Consider the following 21575-nt stretch of genomic DNA (forward strand, 5'->3'; position numbering starts at 1 on the left):
ACTTAAAACACAGATCAAACTCGCAGATTTATTTGTTTGAGCCCTTCTCAGCTACAAATACAGGTAGCCTTCGGCTTGCAAGATTCGTTTAGTGACTGCTGGAAGTTAACAGCAATGAAAAAAGCATCCCCCGGGTTACAAGTTCAAAATTTGGGCGTCTGGCAGTTGGCATAGATTTTATGATGGTTGCAACATCCCGGGATGATGTGATTGCCATCTGCAACCTGCCTAGTCAGCTTCTGCCAAGGAAAGTCAATGGGGGCATCTGAATTAGCTTAAGCACCACACGATCCATTTCACAACTGCAGCAATTAGCGTAACAATTGTGGCCAAAACAAACAAAAAAAGATTGTAAAATTGGGCATGACTTAAAACTCCCTTGTTTGGCAAGGGAAATTTTTGCCCCATTTGTGGTTGTGAGTTGAGCACTACCTGTATTAGCAAAAAAAACCATCTTTTTTTCTAAATTCAAGGCAACTAAATCACTAAATATTTGCAGTTTGGGAGATAAATCATACCTGGACAGAAATAATAACAGTGATAAAAGTGGCCTAGAATTCCACATTCTTCTGTATTCTAATGGTGAATTCATTCTGCAAAAACAGGTGAGTGTCGCAGCAACGGAAAGGACAGGTTCTGTGGGGATGAAGCCTACAGAAGCACAAAAGGGATTGAAATACCCTTTTTTTTCCTTATAAAAATCCCTCCTTTTACAATCCTTACGTTTAAAACCCCCTTTTTAAAGGCCACTCCGGGCCATCCTAGCATTAGCAGAGCTGCTAAGATGTCATGTAATGTTCAATTAAAATTAAAACACGTGGATTTTAGAATTTTAAAAAATGCTGAGAAACAATGCAGTTGCTTTATAGGAAACACATGGTCAGCTTTATTGGAACAAACAAGTCACATAAGGACTTAGGGGACTAGATGATGGGTGGCCTTCAAAATGTTGCCTTGCAGCTGCAATCTCCCTTTATTGGCCAAGTCTATGTAAATTGGAGTTTAACATCTGGAGAGTCACACAGCCATAACCCTAAGTTAAACAAGCTAATATAGTGACTAGATTCTATTAACCTAAAAGTACAAGAAGGAATTATGCGAGCTGGAAAATCATCAACAACAACAAAAAAGAGAGTCAATTTTCATGGACTGAACTGATTTGGGCTTTTTACGATGTTTATAGAGCATCCCCATCCATTTTTGCATGTTACTGTTTTAGATGTGGCTTTCTTCCAGGTTGTGTATAGAGGATTTCTCAACCTAAAATGCTGGCTGGGGAATTCTGGGAGTTGAAGTCCACATATCTTAAAGTTGAGATATAACTGATTTAGAGCTTCTTCTTCTTTTTCCATTTGCCAGCCTTGGTAGCCAGCAGTCAGATGATCAACTGGAGTCCAAAATAATCTGGAGATCAACCAGGCCAGGGAAGGGAAACCAGGTTAATGTCAAGTATTGCAGCTTTAAAACATGACAAATAGAACACAGTATTGTAAGGTATAGCAGGAGGAAATACAAGCATGAAGCACACTGCTCGCATCATGATGTTTTCTGCATCTTTTGTGAATACAATGTCCACAATTCGTCACCATCACGGAAGCTAGTGGGGCTGAAAGCTGTTGAACTCCCAAATCTATTGAAGGGCACAACCTGCCATCTGCTGAAACATCTGAAATGTCAAATCCACGGTCCGCATAGCAGAAGAAGGTGATGCCTGTAGCCTTCCAGATTCTGTTGGTTCTCAAGCTCTACCAACTGTAGCCATCATTTATGCCGGTTTGGGTAAATGGGAACCGACCCCCCCCAAAAAAAACAGTCGGGCGCTAGGGGGAAGGAAGATACATCTAGAACTCAAGAACACAGCTATTTATTGATTTTTTTTAAAAAAAATTCCAATAGAAAAAAAAATACAAATTAAGTCTTTTTTTAAAAAAAAAAAAAACCAAATATCTTACGGACCATATAAAAGTATCACCCTTTCTTGTTTATGTGTATTTTCTTTTTCCCGTCCACTCTTTCTTCGACATCCTCAGATGTTCAGACTTTACCAGCTTCCTGGAATTTCTTCAGCAGCGGTTCATCTGCTCGGACAGCAAAGGTCAAGGGGCACTTTTGATAATACTGGGAGTCCAGCTCCAGATGATACATCACATCGGAAAGCAAGAGGGCCCGCTCAACCGAGCACCCCGGCGCATCGTAGCTCAGGGCAGTGAAATGGACATGCAAGTGGAAATAGGATGGCTGGTAATGCAAGTAAACCCTGACTTGGGTCTTTGCAAGGCCAAAGCGCTTTTCTATGGCGTCCTACAAGAAACGGACAATAAGTTAATGTTCATCTTAAAAACGGACAAATACTTAGCAACTGTTTCACTTAATGACCATGCTGCTGGTCCTAACTGTGGCTGCTAAGTGAGTATTACCTGTAAGGCAAAAACATAGGGTCAATGACAAAATGTACTGAACGAGGCATGGCGCAGAGAAAACGGACTTAGTTTTTTTTTTCTCTCGCTCTCTAAACTCTGGAATCTCAGGTCATTCCATGAAGGCAAACCTATGGTGGAATTTATTTCTGCTATCCCCACTGACAGCTAACTGGGTGGCTTTAAATACCTACAGTAACCGCTATAGGTAGGGTGGCTGTTATCTGAGAAGGAACATGAGTGAGAGAGAAATTATGTCCCTGTGTCTCCTTTTGGAAGCTGCATTTCAAACTGGATAATCTTTGGCCTGATGCAACAGCTATCGTCAGGATAAGCAGAGGGTTATTTTTTAAAAAAAATAACTCTGCCACCTGAGCACATCACTATATCTAACACTCATCCTAGATGGGGGAAACTCCAGGGAGATAAGGATCAAAATTGGTCTCATTAAGAAAAGATAATCCCTTGCAATAAATTTTCCCAGCCTGGTGCATTCTGGGTGTGTTGGCCCCGAATTCCTCACCGACATTGGTTGTCAGAGAGAATCTTTCTCATTGTGAACTGATAGCTCTCTTTTGTTTCTCAGGACTTGGATCTACTCCTAACTACGTCCAAGCACTGTGTGTAGAAATGTCATCGGCTCTCCTTCCATTTCTTAGCACTTGAACCCAAATTGTTGTCATCTGCTCCTCCCACCTGTTCTGTGGTTTGCTTATTTGCCGACTGCCGATCAAATTAAACACAGGCGGTTAAGTGCTTTGGAAACCCTTAGGCCTCAAGCAGTCCAAGTGGCGTGCTCTCACATCTCCTCCCCAAACCACAACACAATACTTTTGCAACCTGCTGTGGGGACTAGGGCAGTTGTTTTGAAGTGAAGGGTCTATCGCAGGTAACCGTGCAACAGGACCGTGTTTTTTTTTGCAAAGCAGATCTGTGCACCTCAGCCTGCGTCCCTCCCCTAACTGCAGCCGAGCTGACTCTTAAACAACCAGGAGTAAAACTGCAGCTGCCCATGGGCTTGGAAGCTGCTTCCCCCAGATTTTCCATTTGGGCCCTTGCTCGTTGGGCACGGTGCCATCCCATTCTGAAAAAGACCTCTCTGCAACATCACTTCCCGAGGAGACGCATTTCGTTTTGCCAGTTCGGCCTGGCATCGGCCAAATTCATCACAAGGGAAAAATAATTGTGCTCAGAAGACAAGGAAGAGAGGCGGGGGGGGGAGCAGCCGAGGAAAAAGGCTCAGACAGTCTTCCAACAAAGGGGTTGCTATAAAGTCACGAGGTGCCCCCATAAGCAACGAGCCGAATAAATTCAACATGAAATCGCCACAATAAATTACAAAGAGGGCATACATCCTTCTCGCCTGCAAGCTGCAGCTTCGCCATGCTGATCTATTTAAGAGGCACATCAGTTGCTGACATGAACCGTTTCCTCCGAACTTCATCGGAAATGAATAAGCAGCGAAAGGAAAGAGAAATAGGATCTGCCACCCCACCCTGGAATTTCCCTTTCATTAACCTGGACTGGGTGCCAGCAGAAAGCTAACTCTTGTATCTACCCAAAGGGAGAGAATTGACTTGCTATTGTACTGCTTGTGTGTATGTAGGAGTATGAGTCGTAAAACGATTCAATTTTTATTTAAAAAAAAAACAAGAAAAAAAGGAACCTATTTTGAAAGCAAGATTTAGAACAGGGTAAAGCACCTTAAGGGTGAAGAAAATACATCGCTAATATTCATCACGTCTTTGTGATTAAAAAAAACATTTCCCAAGTTAGACTGACATTTAAAAATAAATCTGAAGCAGTCTGTGTTTTGCTTAGTTTTTACAGATCTATATGAATGCTCTTGCCGATCAAGAAATAGAGCTAGGAAGTTCTAAATATGTTATTTTTTTCTAGAAATAATAATAATAATAATAATAATAATAAAACCAATAGTGGGCAAATATAAAAGAAGATGGCCTTTTTGCCCATTCACTTTTTTCCTCAAAAATACAAGATCCTGCAATGGAATTATGAATGGTGAATTAGGCTCTCGTTAATTCACAAACTTGGATATCTGCAAGGAAAATGCTATCTTGAAAACCACGGTCATAGTTTCTCTAATTACATGCTAATATTGTACATAAGGGAGAGCTGTTTAGTTTCACCAACACAACAAGAATCTGGGGTGATCAGAAAACCTAGAATTAGAAGAGGCAAGAACTGGATGAAGGGAAAGAGATACTCACCCCTCCTTCTTGCAAGATGTTTCTCAGCAAAGGGAGATGCTCAGCCGTCAGATCCCTTACTGATTTGATTCCCCTGCGGTGACAGATGGCGATCAAGTATAAATCCTCAAGCTGTAAATACAGAAGAGGCAGGTGAGGTCAGAGGTGCAATTAAATGCTTTTCACGTTTGGCATCCCCTTCCTCCTGGGGATCCACCTCCTCACTACAATCCATCATAGATAGCCACTTCTCCATCATCCCCGTCCATCCCCCAGGATATCTCTCAAGAGATGATCGTGACAAAACAGAGCTTGGCGTAATGCTCACAGGGTTAAGTTCCACATACTGAATCATTACAAAAACTTAACACAGAAACACAACATATCTCATCACTTCAGAGATGATTGTCCAGAGCTGTGAACGAGCAATTTCAATCAGCCAACTTAGTATTAGATGGATGGATGGATGGATGGATGGATGGATGGATGGATGGATGGATGGACAGATCGATGGACGGATGGACAGACAGATAGATAGATGATACCGTAGTGGCCAAAATTGTAGGTAGGTAGATAGAGATGGGTAGACAGACAAATAAATTGATATGGATAGACGGATAGATGGATAAGATAGATAGACAGATAGACAGATGTGGATGGATAGACAGACAGACAGAGATATAGGCAGGTAGACAGACAGATAGATAGATATGGATAGACGGATAGATTGATGACAGATAAATAGATAGACAGACAGATATGGATAGATAGATAGATAGATAGATAGATAGATAGATAGATGATAGATATGGATAGACAGACAAATAGATAGATATGGATAGACAGATAGATAGATGGTAGATAGATTCATTCCACCATATTACCATTCAAGTGGGCTCAGACTAACTTATAGTGGTTTAAAACCATAATATATAATCACACATTTCAAATAATTGACAAAAGAGTAAAAACAAAAATCCACACCAACACTTTGCATAAAGCTCCCAGTCACCACAGCTGTATTCACCAAAGACCAAGAAGGGGACACAGCTGCTCTTCAAGGGGAAATGACATCTACCAAACCAGACCCGTTGCTGAGAAGGCCCTGAATAATCAAAAATGGCTCTAACCACAAGCAGCACACAATTTGGGCTTTTGATATTGGGGCATTCAGGATCTAAATTTATTTATTTTATTTATTTTTATTAAATTTATATACTGCCCTATTCACGTAGGACTCAGGGCGGTTTACAGGGAAAATTAAAAGCATAACATACAAAAATTAAAATCAGTTAAAACAATTAATTAATTCAAGTCCCCAAAATTTAAAACTAAAACCCAATTAAAATTAAAACCCCTCAGTCTGGGCCAGACAGCTCGAAGACTATTCTGGACTTTGAAAGAGTTCAAAGCATTTTAGATCATATCCAGAAGTAGTTTACCCAGCAGATGACCAGCTTTTGGATTACGGAGCTTTAAACCCATCGAGGCTGAGGTTTATATAAACCTTCTGTAAAAATTACTAGCTAGAAGCGAATCCTAGCTTGCCAGAAGTAGTATGTGTAAGAATAAAGAAGCAATAAAAATACAATTAAAGTGAGGAATAAAGTTGAAATGCTGGAAATAAATTCAGTCACGAATGTAAACAGATGTGCATGTACCCAAACTTTACAAGAATATTTCAATTTCAGATATACCGAAGGGGGTCACAGCATTATATCTCAAATGTGGAGTCCGCAAGGAAGCTAACCAAGCTAATTAAAACTTACTGAAACACACATAAAAATAGTAACTTCACCAGCCCCAGAGACAATGCAAGGCATAATGGTTGGTCTAAGTCTTCCTTTACTTGACTAGATTTTTAAAGCAGGATGTTGTTTATCAAGATCATGACACTCCCTCATCTTCCTGGTAACCTGGATGCACCAAATTTAAACTGGTTGTTTTTTTTCCACAGATGGTTACTTTTTAACCACAATACAGGAAATCGCGAGAACAAAGAGACTGCCTTACTGGTTCCAGAACAGAAAACATCATTATTCCGGGTGGCACATTGTGTGGATTTTAGTGTGTAATTGACAACACAACCCCACTGTATTCAGTTTGCTAGAGTAAGGATTTGGTCCCTCCTAACTTTTAACATTTGAGTTTACTCCTCATTCTCCTTGCAGTATCCATTATCTTCTGCCAACAGAAGCTAAGGAGAGACTATGCTGGTGTGATCCAGCAAGAAAACATTGAAACAAAGAATTAATTGTAAGGTCACAAGCATTACGGTGGAAAAGCCCAATTATTTCATGCAATTTTTGCATGCCTAATGCAATGTGGTAGACAGATAAAGCAGTTTCACTGCACTGACTTCAAACTCTGATCTTGAAAATGGAAACTCTGAAAAGGAACATTTATCTATAAATGGCTGAGCTATGTTTTTTTTTATTTCTGTTCTGTTCAGAACAGGAAGCTCTATAAAAAGGCCTAAAGTTGATGCATATTCGAAATGTAGATGAGCTGAACCTTCATGACTTTACAAACCAGAAAATGCCTTCCAAAGAAGACACGTATACGAAACTCACACACTTATTAAAATTAGTTAGTTCAAAACTATCTTTCAGTTCAGTAGGTGACACATAAATCTGTTTGACCAATGTTTGACTAAGTCACAAATGAGTCAGTTAACACAACCCATTAAGCTATTAGCCAGAGTTCACAAATGAGTGAACACAACACAAGGAGGTTTAAAAAAAACAACCCAATATTATAACAATAAACACATGTATGGGATATTCAGAGTTCTTGGTAAATAGACAGTATATAAATTTAATGAATAAATAAGTGTAGGGAAATAGCCGTGATATCCCAAAGTATCTGTATTTAGGAATCAACATAAAAAGATTGATTTTTCCCCCCCAACAACAAAAAGTTGCATTCTAAAAGTTTATGATGTCCCAATATATAGTCTGCTAATGGCCTTTGTTAACTTCACTGTCAAAGAAATGTAAAGCAAAAAGCTTGGTGACAATGAATTCTTTTTATAAATTACTTTAACCTAGCTGGTGTTTCCGAACATAGTGAAGATTTTTAAGGCATCTGTTCTTCTGTATAAAATCTTAAAGCAAGGGACCAGTTGCTAGGGGAACAAGTTATATATTTAGGGAATTAAAAAGTGTAGCCTGAAGGTCAAATAAAAAAGTTTTTTACAAACCCAATCACCAAGGGAGATTGGTACAAGATAAGTAAAAAAAAAAGAAACTTTGCATTCATTACAGAACGCTAAGAATTTCAAGCTTCTAATTTTAGTCATTGTCTTGGTTTTCACCATAGGCTGCTTAAAAGCAGGGCTGATAAATAGTTTTAAGGCATGCTAACAGCTCCCCAGTTTTATTCCATGTTAGTTACATGTATTAATCCAGAAGTGTCAAAATGCTGTGTGCTGGGCCATGCCTGGCATTACATTGTATGTTAGAAGCATTTCAGAAACTCTTCAGGTGCATCAACACATCTTGGTTCCACAGAGGGTTTTGCAGAGAAAGTACTCAGTTTTGCACATTATTCTAAACCAGTTGTGGCTCCTTCAACAAACCATGTTTAAAGAAATAGTGGTACTGGTACAACCGTGACTCATTTTGTCAAGCAGCAAAAGAGGATGTGAGAGGGCCGAAACTTTTCTGAGGTCTGGCTGCAACAGGAAGAGCAATCCAATTCTCTAAGAATCTACCTTGCTCGCAAAATAGCAACTCCTAAGTATTTTTTTTAATCGGACCTGTTTTTGATTCCATTTAAAATCTGGAAGGAGAACAAAGCCATTGATGGGATCTGGATTTTCATAGACAATTCGATCAGCTTCAGCCTTCTTCTCCAGGATGTTGTATACCCACTAGAAAAGATAAAACGTATTTATTTATTTATTTATATATTAAATTTATATGCTGCCCCCTCTCGCTAGCCAGCGACAGATTAATTGCTTAAAATCAGATTTGACTTCATCCAGTGCACAGCTCCAACCCAGGCTGTTATTTTAATGTGTTCTTTGCTCACAGAAATTTCAATTTGGGTTCTGAAATACAAAATGTCACTTGAATTCCCTAAAGAACAACATGGTTTCCTAACTAAGGCAAGCTACAGTTCATTGACTTGAAAACAATCAAATATTGTGTGTCCGGGCTGAAGTCAATCTTAGAGGGGAAGTAGAGTTATTTTCATCTTCATTCCCAACATATTCCCAGCCAGATGATTTGAAGAAATGGCTTTTCTTCCCCCCCCCCTCCAAACATACTCTGTCACTTCTGAAAGCAAAACACTCGATTTAATCCACGTTTAGACGCATAAAATGGCAGCACTTCCCAAGAACGCTGGCGCAGCCTCCCACATAAAAAGTATAATGGATCTGCCATGAAACTTGACTGCGGTGAAGCAAAACTGCTTTAATATAGTTTGGGAAGAAGGAGAAGGGAAATAAATAATGTACAGAATGATACATCTTTTTTTTTTAACTAATGGCTATACAGAATTCAGTGTAACAAGGCCATAGAACGCGCTGGGGAAACGTTAGGCCAGGAAGCCCCAAATGAATTCCAGGGTGAATCTAGGGGCACCTTTAAAAAAAAAAAGTAGAGGGCTCTCTTGAGCCTTATAAAGCCCGCTTCAAATGGAGTGGCTTATGAGCATTGTCAAATAAATAAATCAGAATAAAAGGAAGATGTCTGCTGAGGCTCAGCACGATCTGGGCCCGCTCAGGGGCAGCACTTGGAAGAAGGAAGAGTTTAGAAATTTAGTATCCCAGAAACTGCTGCACTTGAACATTTGAAACCATCATAAGGTCTTGCTGTTTAACTCCAGGGCGCGCAAGATATTTTTGCGTATGGCTGACCACGTGGAACACACCGAGAAGTTAAATCTCATGACTTACAGTTATAATAGGACGGAAGGATTTTAAGGAGGAATGCAAGAGCTGGTGCTTGGCAGACTGAGGTGTTTTTGCACCACATTGTGCCCTTTCTTAACTTGGCTGTAGGCAGTATTTTGTTTTATTTCGTCTCATTTTATTTTTTTTTTATTTTTGAAAGAGGAAATCAAGGCACGTCCGGGAGCACGCAAAGCAAACTGGGCTGCCAGATACAAGGAAGAAAAAGTCCAGGCGTTTGCAGCTGTAAATAATTACAAACATATCATACTGACACATTCGATGGTGCAAAAATACCAAACGGGGTTGCACTCGGTGAACCTCTGCTAAAGCCTTGCCGTTCTCTTCCAATTCTCACGCTTCAAATGAAAATGGAATTCTACCTCTTTTTTTCTTGCAAGGAGTGCATTGCCTAAAAAAAGAATTCAGTGCAGCTTGGGGGGAAACACCCCCCCCCGCTCAGATGGTGATTCAACAGAAAAGGCACTTTTCTATTCTCTATTCTACTCCTCTCATCTGCTTTATTTCCAGTTATATACAAACCATTAATCATGGTTTCAAACAAAGTCAAAACAATCCAACCGGAAACACCGCATACTTAAGCTTTTTAATGTAATAAGCCTAGAGCTACCATTATTTAGGCTCCAAAAATCCAAATGTCTGCCATTTTTTTTTATCGCTTGACTGTCCTCTGCTGGTAATCTGGATTTTTGCATCCCAGATAAGGGACACAATTTATAATTAGAAATTGATTAAAGGAAACAGAATTATTTACTCTAACCCTACAGCCTAAGGGAGCAGATAAATCAAATCTCAGGGTATGTACAGGGTTTTGAAAGCAGACTGTTTTACCCAGTAATAAATGACTGCATCCCTTTTTTAAAGGAAAAATTCATTTCCATAGGAGAAGATCTAAGCGAAGGTGACAGGCCTTAGATTTTTGGTATCCAGGAACCGATAATTGAATATCGTATGACTGAAGAAGCAGATGGTGGTAGGGTGCTTCTGAGATAGGCTAAGAAAGAAACCTGCAGGGCTCAAGTTAAAGAATGTCAGCAGGAGGTGAGGGAAATACAGCAGCAATTGCCAGGCACAACGTGACACTAGTTAGAAATTGTTATTTTTGCCTGGTGCTTGCTAAACAGATCGAGTCCCCATCAATTACCATGCCACCTAAAATGCGAGGGTCTTCATTGAAACCTCTTGTCCTAGTGTTATCTAATTAATTAAACATAATGTCAAAGTCCGATGGCATTTCCAAAACATTGATCTCCCTCGCTCTGAGCCATCAGCCAGAAGAATCATCTCATTTATCCCCCGGACAACTCAAAATGGTTATGCATTTTTAAAATCCAAAGAGAAGATACCAAAAGCACTTGCAAGGAGAAGAAAAGGCCAAGGGATCATTATAATGCTCCCATGTGAAGCCTGTGTAATAACGACCTGCCCATACACTGTAAATGTAATTACTCCATAGCTGAAGATGTATATTGGAGATCGGTGCAACAAAACAGATTCCCTTCATACATCTCTAGCGAAGAAGCCACATTAAACTTGGGGCACGAGCTTAGGAAAAGAAGGGCGAGTCCCATCTCCGTAGATCATTCTAGAGGACAAATCCCAGCTCTCTCCCCAACCTTTTGGGCACCAGGGACCGGTTCCGTGGAGAGAGGTTTTTCCGCAGAGCGGAGGGTGCGTGGTTTTGCGTGTTGCCTGCATCCAGCGGACGGGGCTTTGCTTGTTTGTGCAGACCAGTTCCTGGCATGCTGCGGCCTGGTACCGGTCCACGGATGGGGGTTTGGGGACCCCTGCCATAAAACACACAAAGCTTCTTTTTGTTTTTAAGGTCCTTAGTCCTCCTCCAAATAAACTCCAGAATTACAGTCCTGGATTTTTTTTTTTTTTTTTCATACCTGCAATTCAATTAAACCAAACACTTCTGCTTCCGTAATATTGCACTGTAACCATGTGTTACTGCTCAGACTCAGCTTTGTTACTCCTCTTTCCCCTTGCACTTTCTACTTCCTCTTTGTTTCCCGGTTACTTCCTCAACTTTCTGTTGTTGAGTAGCGTGCCAGGGGCCGCACTTTACAAAATACGTAAGGTGCCAGGACAATAGGCCGAATCAAGACGAAAATTAACTGACAGGAAATTTAAAAGAATAATCATGTTACTCCCCAATATAATTTTAATACTCTTCTCTTGAAGTGGCATTAAGCATTTCCAAATCAATGCATCTTCTAGAATGGCTTTACGGCAGGCAGCTTGAGGGCCTCCACTCATACATGACTGTTCCAAGGAGGAAAACTAGTTTTTGGGCTGGAAAACGAGCCTGTTGTTGTCAAAATAAATACGAAAGCCTGTCGCCAAACTATTTCTCATTCAATATCTGCCGGTGATGTCATAGCTAGAAGAGAGGCCGCCGAGGTGATGTCCTGGGAAAAAAGCCAAGCTCTCCTGCATATTGAATGCTGCAAGAAGCAGAATGAAATTACATCCAAGGGCAACAATACAAGAAAAAAAAGCCAAACCATTTGCTAAACCTTGTTTGGTAGGAACAATTATTCCTCTGAATCGCAAAGCCGTTCCGAAAAGACAAAAATTGGGAAAGAAAAAGGCTATGTGTTGCGATCAGCTGAAGTTCCCTTTCTGTTTCAAAAATAAACCGTTTGCCACCTCCCTCCCGGGTTGGAATTCCAGTTTCCAGTTCAGATTCCTGCACAACAGTTACCCAATTATCTTACTAATCAATTGCTTTTGAAATTGTCCTGAGATACAGATAGAGCTAACAGAACTGGGCAGCCAAAATCTGCATGGCGGCTAGCTGATTAGTTAGCAAAGAAATGCAGAAAAGCGTTGTCTACTATTCCGCAGATTCCTGGATTTCTGCAGTTCAGATCCGATAGTTCTGGGAGCAACTTTGAGTAGAGAAGAACCTTCAGCATCCTCCAAGACCTTGGGGTACACCTGGATTACCTCTTGGGACCTAAGCCACCTTCTTTTTTGACGGCACATTCGTAAACAAGGAATGGCGTGCGTACCTGAATGCTGATACTCTGTGATTCGATAAAAGGCAGAGTGATGTTCTTATAATCTTCCCCCGTCTCCCGGATGAGATACACTGACCGAGACAAGTATTTCTGAAGATGTTTTTCAGTTGCTGGGTACACCACCGTCGTTTTTATCTCTGGAATTGTAAGCAAAGAACATTCTTATCAGGGAAAATGGGAGTCCAAACCGATGTTTTCTTGGTCTTTTGAGGATTTCCAGGAAAAGCTCACGAGGTTATTCACAGAAGGGCCATTGGACATTTTAAATGAAGGCCACCTAAACCTTCTTCTCATCGGGTTTCATCATCGCGAAGCACTCAGCAAGTTATTACGCAGATCACACAATGAGCACACAAAAAGCAAAACAAAAAACAAAAAAACAACCCCAATATTTCTCCCCGCTATACAAACAAAGAAAAAAAAATCTTTCGGATGGAATCACAGGAAAGGCTGTCCTTGACCTACAGCCACAACGGAGCCCAAACTTTCCGTGGCTGAGTCAGAGAGTTATTATGTTCCATTTTACAACCTTTTCTGCCACAGTTGTTAAGTGGATCCCTGCAGTTCCGTGAATCCTGCGGTTGTTAAGCGAAACCGGCCTCCCCATTGGCTTTGCTTGTTGGAAGCCAGCTGGGAAGACCACGTGACCCCAAGACACTGCAACCATCATGATAAAACACACGCCAGTGGCCAAGCGCCCCAATTCTGACGTGACCAGAGGGAGGCTGCTAGCGTCATAAGTGTGAAAAACGGTAAGTTGTTTTTTTCCCCAATGCAGTTGTAACTTTGAACGGTCTCAAAGCGAATGATTGTAAGTCAAGGACTACCTATATTCTTTAGACTTTGGTTTAATAGCACAGCAGAGAAGTGATAGAAAGTCCAAGGCATTTGGCGGCGGCAAAGGAGATGGGGGGTGTTGTCCTTCTTTGGGTGTATACAAAAATACACATACATGTTAAACTGTAATTAGGAAAGAAAAAATACCGGCACTGAAGTCACCAGTGGGAGCGATGGGGGCTGTAATGGGTCTGGTGAAAAAGCAGGTGGGAAAGTCAGCAACTGACTGCAGAAACACTTTTATCCCAAATTAAGTTTTCTCCCTCCCGGAGGCCATGGAATGCTAGCCATTCAAAACAAATGTTTGCAAATGGTCCTAAGAAAAATATGGGCTGGGAAGGGAACAACCCCATTACCACATTTAACTGTTTATTTTTTTTTCCAGGGGCAATTAACAAAGCAGAACAAGATCTGGAATTACCAAAATGCCTTCCAAGAACACAGCTCTCAAGAAGTACCAGCCAGGGCTTGAAAACAAATAAAATAAAATAAAATAAAATCTTTCCAGAGGATGCCAAATAAGAGTCCCTGATGGCCCCAGAGATCGATATAGGCAGCAGGTGTCCGGGCTGGATTCACAAAACCTCCATCTTTTTGTTTTCTTTCTCCCTGACTCTGTTCCCCCCCCCCGTGATGAACTTTGCTTGGGGGAGGCCCAAAACCAGCATTGCCGAAGCAAACTGCTTGTCGTAATGCAGAAGAGATTACCTATAGCAACAGACTGGCTCTGGACTCTGCAAACTCCAGGAAACAGGAAATTGTTGCCATGTTGCAAAGCAAAGTTAAAATAAGATAATTCGTGGCTGACCCTTTGATGCATTTCGCAGATGGAGCGGGACGCACACTCACTCAGTTCTGCTGTCAGGAAAAGAAGCACAGATCTGCCTGCGTTATCCAGGAACTCCCAAATGGATCCGCTCTGGCTGTAATTTTATTACTTTACAAATGGCTACGAAGCTCTCACTCTTGTTTTGGCAATGCCCAAGATGTCTCTCTCTCTTCTCTCTCCCACTTTTCTTCCCCCCACCCCCCAAGTTAAGGTCAAGCATGGAACGAGATTAAGCAGCGCTGGTTAATTAAAGTTGTTCCTCACTTACGAGGCATTTCCTCCAACAAACCAAAGATGCGCTCTTGTATGTAAACATGTTGATCCAAAAGAGGCAAACGCACCGCAGTGCTTTCACACATTAGCAGTCTGCCCTTCTTCAAAGCGTAGGACAACAAAACTGCAATGCTCAGAATCCTGCACAGATTCTGCTCCCCCGCCCCGTGAAAATAGCTTCTTCTTCCATTCAACGGACTTCGGAAAGGTTGCCTTGCGCTTAATGAAACACAGCTAATATTCCCAGCTCACAAACTACCAGGCTTACTCGAGTCAATCCTTACATCAATCGTTGGATGTCTTAACTTCCACAGCTGCATGCTATTAGAATCAGATGGCGACTGAGACCACAACTGCACATCTAAGAGAAAAGTTCTGCTGAGTGTGGGGTGGGGGGTGGGGTGGGGTGGGGGGAAAGGGATGTAAAGGAAGTCAAGCTGTTCCTTGACACACTACGATTGTGCTCACACAGCGCGCAAAGGCATGGTTCACCATGGTTTGTACTTCCAACCAAAGCTGGCTTGCTTCATAAAATACGCTAAATATAAGCCGTGGTTTTTTTTAAAAACACACACACACATACACATTGGCTGGGTTTGGACAATTCCCTAAGCACAAAACCACAAAAATCACCTTGTAGTATGGCATACCAATGTGGATTCAGCTCAGTCTGAGTTTCCAATACACTACAAGGAAGGCTACAGCTAATCACTATGATGGATGTAGTAATTACATGATACATGTAGTAATTATATTGCTGGACTTCTCTGGAAGGATCTGTTTGCCATCATGGAAACAAGAGCATAGGACCTAAAGGGGGGGCTTGGAAATATTCAGCAGATTTACACATATCTAATGTGTAAATGGAAGACCGTTTTTCCTTCAAGTTGGGTCTGTACATTTGCTAACCCATAATTTAAGCCATGTTTTGCTGAATAAGCAACAACTGCCCAGTAAGAACCCAGTACTTTGGGTAAGAACCCAGCCACTATGCTTGATGATTCATTTAAGTGGGTATAAATCCAGATATGATGGCTTGTTCAGCAAACCATAGCTACAGCACAACCTAGCTTAGCATTATGTGTACTGTGTTGAACCAGAGGATTTACTACCCAAGAGATCATTCCTAGCTTTTCTCTATATCTCTGTACTAAAGGTTGATACTGTTATGGTCAGATTAGTGAAGATAAGCAGTCTAGCTAAATCTAATTCAAGATTCAGATTTGTATCAAGTCACTTTTGGGGCTTTCAACTGATGTGTATCTCATGAAGAGAAGCAGAAAAAAAGAGAAGACCCAGAATGCTTTTCCCTTTGATTGTGGTGCAGTCCCATTAAACACCACACAATTTCATCTGAACAATGAAATATAAATATACAGGTAGTCCTCAACATACGACCACAGTTGAACCCCAAATTTCTGTTGCTAAGCAAGACATTCGTTAAGTGAATTTTGCCCCATTTTACCACCTTTCGTGCCACAGCCGTTAAATGAATCACTGCAGTTGTTAAGTGACACGGTGGTTGTTAACTGAATCCGGCTTTCCCCGTTGACTTTGCTTGTCAGGTCACAAAAGGGGATCACGTGACCCTGGGACCCCGCGACCATCCTAAATATGAGTCAGTGGCCAAGCGTCTGAATTTTGATCGCTTGACCATAAGGATGCTGCAACGGTCATTAACTGTGAAAAATGGTTATAAGTCACTTTTTTCAGTGCCATTGTATCTTTGTTGTAGCTGTACATGGTATACTGAAGCAAGTTGGCAAACTGCTCCATTTCAGTAAACAGTGTTGTCAGATTGTGGGCCTTATTTTATTTTGAAACAGAATTAACTCTTGAAGACGAATGGTTGGAGAAAAGTGTTTGCATTAGGACTTAATGACTCCACTTGCAACAAGCTTACGACAACAGTTCCAAATCCAAGGACGGAAAAGCCAAATGAACAGAATAATGTACCTCTTCACCATCAAACTTCCCTCTTTCACTATATCTATATTCACAGTGTGCGATATATAGAAGAAATATAAGGCAGCTCATTGCTCCTGAGTCTGCGTTCCTCTGCTATCGGTACTTTATCGCATTATTTTCCTGTGGTTCAGGCACAATTCATCATCCCCACCGATGATAATCATCAGCTAAGGTTTAGGATCCCAGTCACCTCTGCTGGCACATAAGCCATGAATCCTTGGGAATCAAGTCCAAGGGTAAGGCAACGCATTTGAGTCCTCAACGACCTTGGCTCAGAAGTCACCCCTGTTTCCAAAGGAAGAAGGGAAGAGATGACGGGGGACCCCACAAGTCTTCTTGGCAGCAAAGCTTTTTCTTCACAATTTCCCCGCATTTTCTCGTTGATCTGGCAATGCAGTTAAAGAAGTGTGACCCAGTAAAAATATAAAGGAATTTATTTTGAAATGCAGTAGAAGAAAACAATGCAATAAGTGTATGTGGGTGGAGGGCTGTGTGTGTGTGTGTGTGTGTGTGTGTGTGTGTACACACACACACACACACACACAGGTAATCCTCGGCTTACAACCACAATTGAGCCCAAAATTTCTGTTGCTAAATGAGACATTTGTTAAGTGGATTTTGCTCCATTTTACGTCCTTTCTTGCCACAGTGAATCACTGCAGTTGTTAAGTTAGTAACGTGGTTGTTATGACTGAATCTGGTCTTCCCACTGACTTTCCTTGTCAGAAGGTTGCAAAAAGGTGATCACATGATCCCAGGATACTACACCGGTCATAAGGCTCGCAACCTGGGTGTCCTCTTAGATTCACAGCTCTCCTTAGAAGATCATATAGGAGCTGTGACTAGAGGGGCCTTCGCCCAGGTTCATCTGGTGCGCCAGTTGCGACCCTATCTGGACCTGGATGCCTTGCGTACAGTCACCCATGCACTTGTGACCTCTCGTCTAGACTACTGCAACGCTCTTTACATGGGGCTGCCCTTGAGAACCACTCGGAAGCTTCAGCTGGTACAGAGTGCAGCTGCACGAGTTCTTTTGGGGGTCTCCCGATACTCCCATATTACACCTCTGCTCCGTGAGCTGCACTGGCTTCCAGTTGCCTTCCGAGTGAAATTCAAGGTGCTGGTGATGACATACAAAGCCCTTCATGGCATGGGTCCGGATTACCTACGGGAGCACCTACTGCCGGCGTCAACGTCCCTCCGTCCTGTACGTTCCCACAGAGAGGGCCTCCTCAGGGTACCACCGGTCAGAGAATGTCGGCTGGTGACCCCCAGGGGGAGAGCATTCTCGGTGGGTGCACCAATCCTTTGGAACCGCTTACCAGCTGAACTCCGGATGGCCCCCGACCTCCGCTCCTTCCGGCGTGATCTAAAAACTTATCTATTCGAACAAGCCGGCCTGGCCTGATGGATTTGGGTTTTAAAATTATTTAACTAATGTATTCTTATTTTATTGCCCTGTACACCGCCCTGAGTCCTTCAGGAGAAGGGCGGTATATAAATCAAATAAATAAATAAATAAATAAATAAATAAATAAATAAATAAACAAACAAACAAACAAACAAACAAACAAACAAACAAACAAACCACGGGGATGCAGCAACGGTCATATGAAAAACGGTCATAAGTCACTTTTTTCAATGCCGTTGTAGCTTTGAACAGTCACTAAACGAACTGTTGTAAGTCGAGGACCACCTGGATACGTCTGCACAGATATATGTCAAGATTCTGAGTGCCTCAGTTGTGCACCGTGCTCACGACACACCTGCGGTCACGTTAATTGCCACGCTGGGTCCTCGAATGACAACCTCGAGCCCCCAAAATTTCCGTTGCTAAGGGAGACATTTGTTGAACAAATTTGGCCCCGTTTTACGACTCTTCTTGCCACAGTTGTTAAATGAATCACTGCAGTCGTTAAGTCAGCAACACGGTTGTTCAGTGAATCTGTTCCCCGTTGACTTTGCCGGTCAGGAGGTTCCCAGAAGGCGATGATCAGAAGACCCCCAGGACACTGTGCAAGTCAATTGCCAAGTGTCCGAATTTTGACCACGTGACCACCAGGATGCTCCACCGGCTGTAAGTGTGAAAAATGGCCACAAGTCCTTTTTTTCCCCAGCGCTGGGGTAACTTCAAACAGTCACTAAATGAACTGTCGTATGCCGAGGACTACCTGTAAATTGTTACCAGAAATGCAAGGCCCTCCTCCGTTCGAATTCTCCCAGTTAACCAAGTAGGAATCCAAGGAGCTGCAGCTATTGCAAATCAACTGAGGGAGCCCCAAAATGTGGAGAAGATATGCCAGGACTCTTTCACTTAAAATTAACATTCTTGGCACATGATCTCCAGGGATGTAGGCTTTTTCACAAGGAGCCTGATTGTTCTGACCTCAAGAAGAATAAGCAAACTGAAACATTAATCCAACAAGGAAGCAGGAAAAGAGTGGAAAGAACATTTTTAAGCTCTTTAAAGCTGGTGATCTATTACTGTCCACAAATAATGGGGGACTCCCATAGAGAAAACATCAACCTAGAGATTACATTTGTGTTACAAGACCCGGGGGAAAAAGTTATGAGCAAGTCCTTTGATTCATTTTTAAAATAGACCTACATCTATTCCTAAAAGCTGTTGAGTCTCATAAAACTTACATACTGGGACAATTCCAGTTCAATATATATATATTTAATATATTTAATATATATAAGCACTTGTCCGAGGACGTCTCCGTGGTCATGTGGCCGGCATGACTAGACGCCAAAGGTGCACGGAACACTGTTACCTTCCCACCGTAGTGGTCCCTATTTTTCTACTTGCATTTTTTAACGTGCTTTCAAACTGCTAGGTTGGCAGAAGCTGGGACAAGTAACAGGCGCTCACTCTGCTACGCGGCACTCGGGATTTGACCCGCCAAACTGCCGACCTGATCGACAAGCTCAGCATCCTAACCCACCGCGTATATATATATATATATATATATATATATATATATATATATATATATATATATATATATATATATAAGTTCATGGGTTACAGGATTATTAGTACTTTCGACAAGCTCAGCATCCTAACCCACCGCGTATATATATATATATATAAGTTCATGGGTTACAGGATTATTAGTACTTTGGACAATTTTATTGCCAATTTTCAAACCATTCACAATATGGTCAAAGAAACGTGCATTTTTCTTATGATTTTTTTCATGAGATTTTTTTTTCATGCCCATCGGACATCCCATGAATGTTCAAAAGAGGTTAGGCCTTGTGCTAGAAGAGTGAAATGACCAGGGAACATCTCGTTACAGGATATAGACTTCGCCCACTATTAGATAGCAGGGGACCACAAGTTGAAGTCCTGCCTTAGGCATGAAAGCCAGCTTGGGTGACCAGTCACTCTCAGCCCAACCCACCTTACAGGGTTGTTGTTGTGGGGAAAATAGAAGGAGGAAGGTGTGTTGGATATGGTCACTGGCTTCGGTCTTTTGTAAAAGTAATAATAGGAGGGTACAGATGAATGAATAAATATGGGTAGTCCTCAACTTACAACTGATCATCTAGCGACTTTAAAAAGTTTTGAAATTCCAGCCCCCGCCACCCTTTTTGCGGCCACAAGGTTGCCTGTTGGACATTTGGCAACCAGCCTGCATTTACAGTGATTTTCAGTACAGTCCCATGACCACAATTTACACCATTTCTGCCAGACACCAGTGTTCACTTCTGGTTTCCGGCAAAACCTGCCCCACAGCAAACAACGGGTTCCCTTACGAATCACTGCAAAAAAAAAAGTCATTAGATCGGATCTGGTTACGTGGTGACCCGCTTTCCATCTTTCACAACTGGTGACCATAATTGAGGGGCTCAATTATGGTTGTTAACTCAAGACCTGCCTATAAACACAAACCTCTGAACAGATCAATGGATTTATCAGCTGGAAAACGTTTATGAAGCATCTGGTATAGCAAAGAAGATTATATTATCATTTATCATATCTCATATCTCATATGTCATGTAGCATATATAGCATATATAGCATATATAGCATATATATATGTATCATATATACATATCATGTCATATGTCATAATTATATTATTGTTATATTTATTATTTGAGTCCTCCAGACTCAAAATCCTGGACACATGTTTATTCTCTACGTATGACTAGCTCTCTGATCAACATTATTCTATAGAACCATGATGCAAGACTGTATTTAAATGTTGAGCTTTTAAACAATAGGAATTATGTTTTTTGCTTTGCTGTCTGGTAGGGTTTTTTAAAAAAAACCTTTTTTTTGTCCCTCCCCCTTTCTGAATATTAAAGCAATACTGTACAAATAAAATTCACAGTGATTCTTTCCAAGAATTCAGGTTGCATGTTAATTCATATTCACCACTATTTAGCAACATGGACAGAATTGCAGCAGTAGCCCTCTGGGATGGTGATCAGCTGTACAGGAAGGAAGCAAAGAACTAGGAACAGCGCTTTTTTTTAAAAAAAAAATCTTTTTCTCTCTTCCAAGTTCACATGTGTCTTTCTTCCAGATGGAACTGCTTGTTGCTCGTTTATTTCTTGCTAAAAAATTCAACTGACTTTAGCAGTAAATGTTTCCGTTCTGGAAATAGTGGAATATTAGTATATATCCTTTAGTTAGAGTTTATGTAATTCTAATCCTATTTCCCTTGTCTCCCCCTAATCTCAGTTTGAAGACCCCTGGTCTACCTGTACACAGAAAATGTAAATTGGCTCTCCTGAAGGTAGATAGTTAGCCCAGCTGCTGCTATATGAGGCATTTGCTCCTGCAAACTCCCTCGCTCAACAGTTTATTTCCCCCAAAAGGAATATTGGCATTATAGAGACCACAATTCTAGGCGGGGAAGGTTACGGCTCCAGGTTGCTTGATGTGTATTTTTATCTCAGCAAGCACCAGGAACAAGAATTAGTGCCCAATGGCATATGGGAGTTTCACATGCAGCAAAAAGCAGGCAGGTCTGTTTCAGTGTGGTTTTTGTAAGACTTACCATCAGCAAATCCCAGATGCCCCAAGATCAGTAATTTGCAAGCATGACTCAATGAGTTAGAAGGCAAGGGAGA

General features: G+C 41.4%; 1 protein-coding gene across 1 annotated transcript in view; it reads right to left on the reverse strand.

Annotated features, from left to right (window-relative positions):
* DCPS (decapping enzyme, scavenger) overlaps positions 1 to 21575 on the reverse strand; it is a 45071-nt gene continuing 23496 nt past the window's right edge. The window contains exons 3-6 of the mRNA XM_081333674.1: positions 12569 to 12714; positions 8388 to 8501; positions 4649 to 4759; positions 1 to 2301 (exon numbers count right to left, since the gene is read on the reverse strand). Coding sequence (XP_081189800.1) covers positions 2035 to 2301; positions 4649 to 4759; positions 8388 to 8501; positions 12569 to 12714 — 638 coding nt within the window. The 3' untranslated portion in view covers positions 1 to 2034. The remainder of the gene's footprint in view (positions 2302 to 4648; positions 4760 to 8387; positions 8502 to 12568; positions 12715 to 21575) is intronic.

The sequence above is a fragment of the Vipera berus genome (assembly GCF_964194415.1).
Source record: "Vipera berus genome assembly, chromosome: 8".
NCBI lineage: Eukaryota > Metazoa > Chordata > Lepidosauria > Squamata > Viperidae > Vipera > Vipera berus.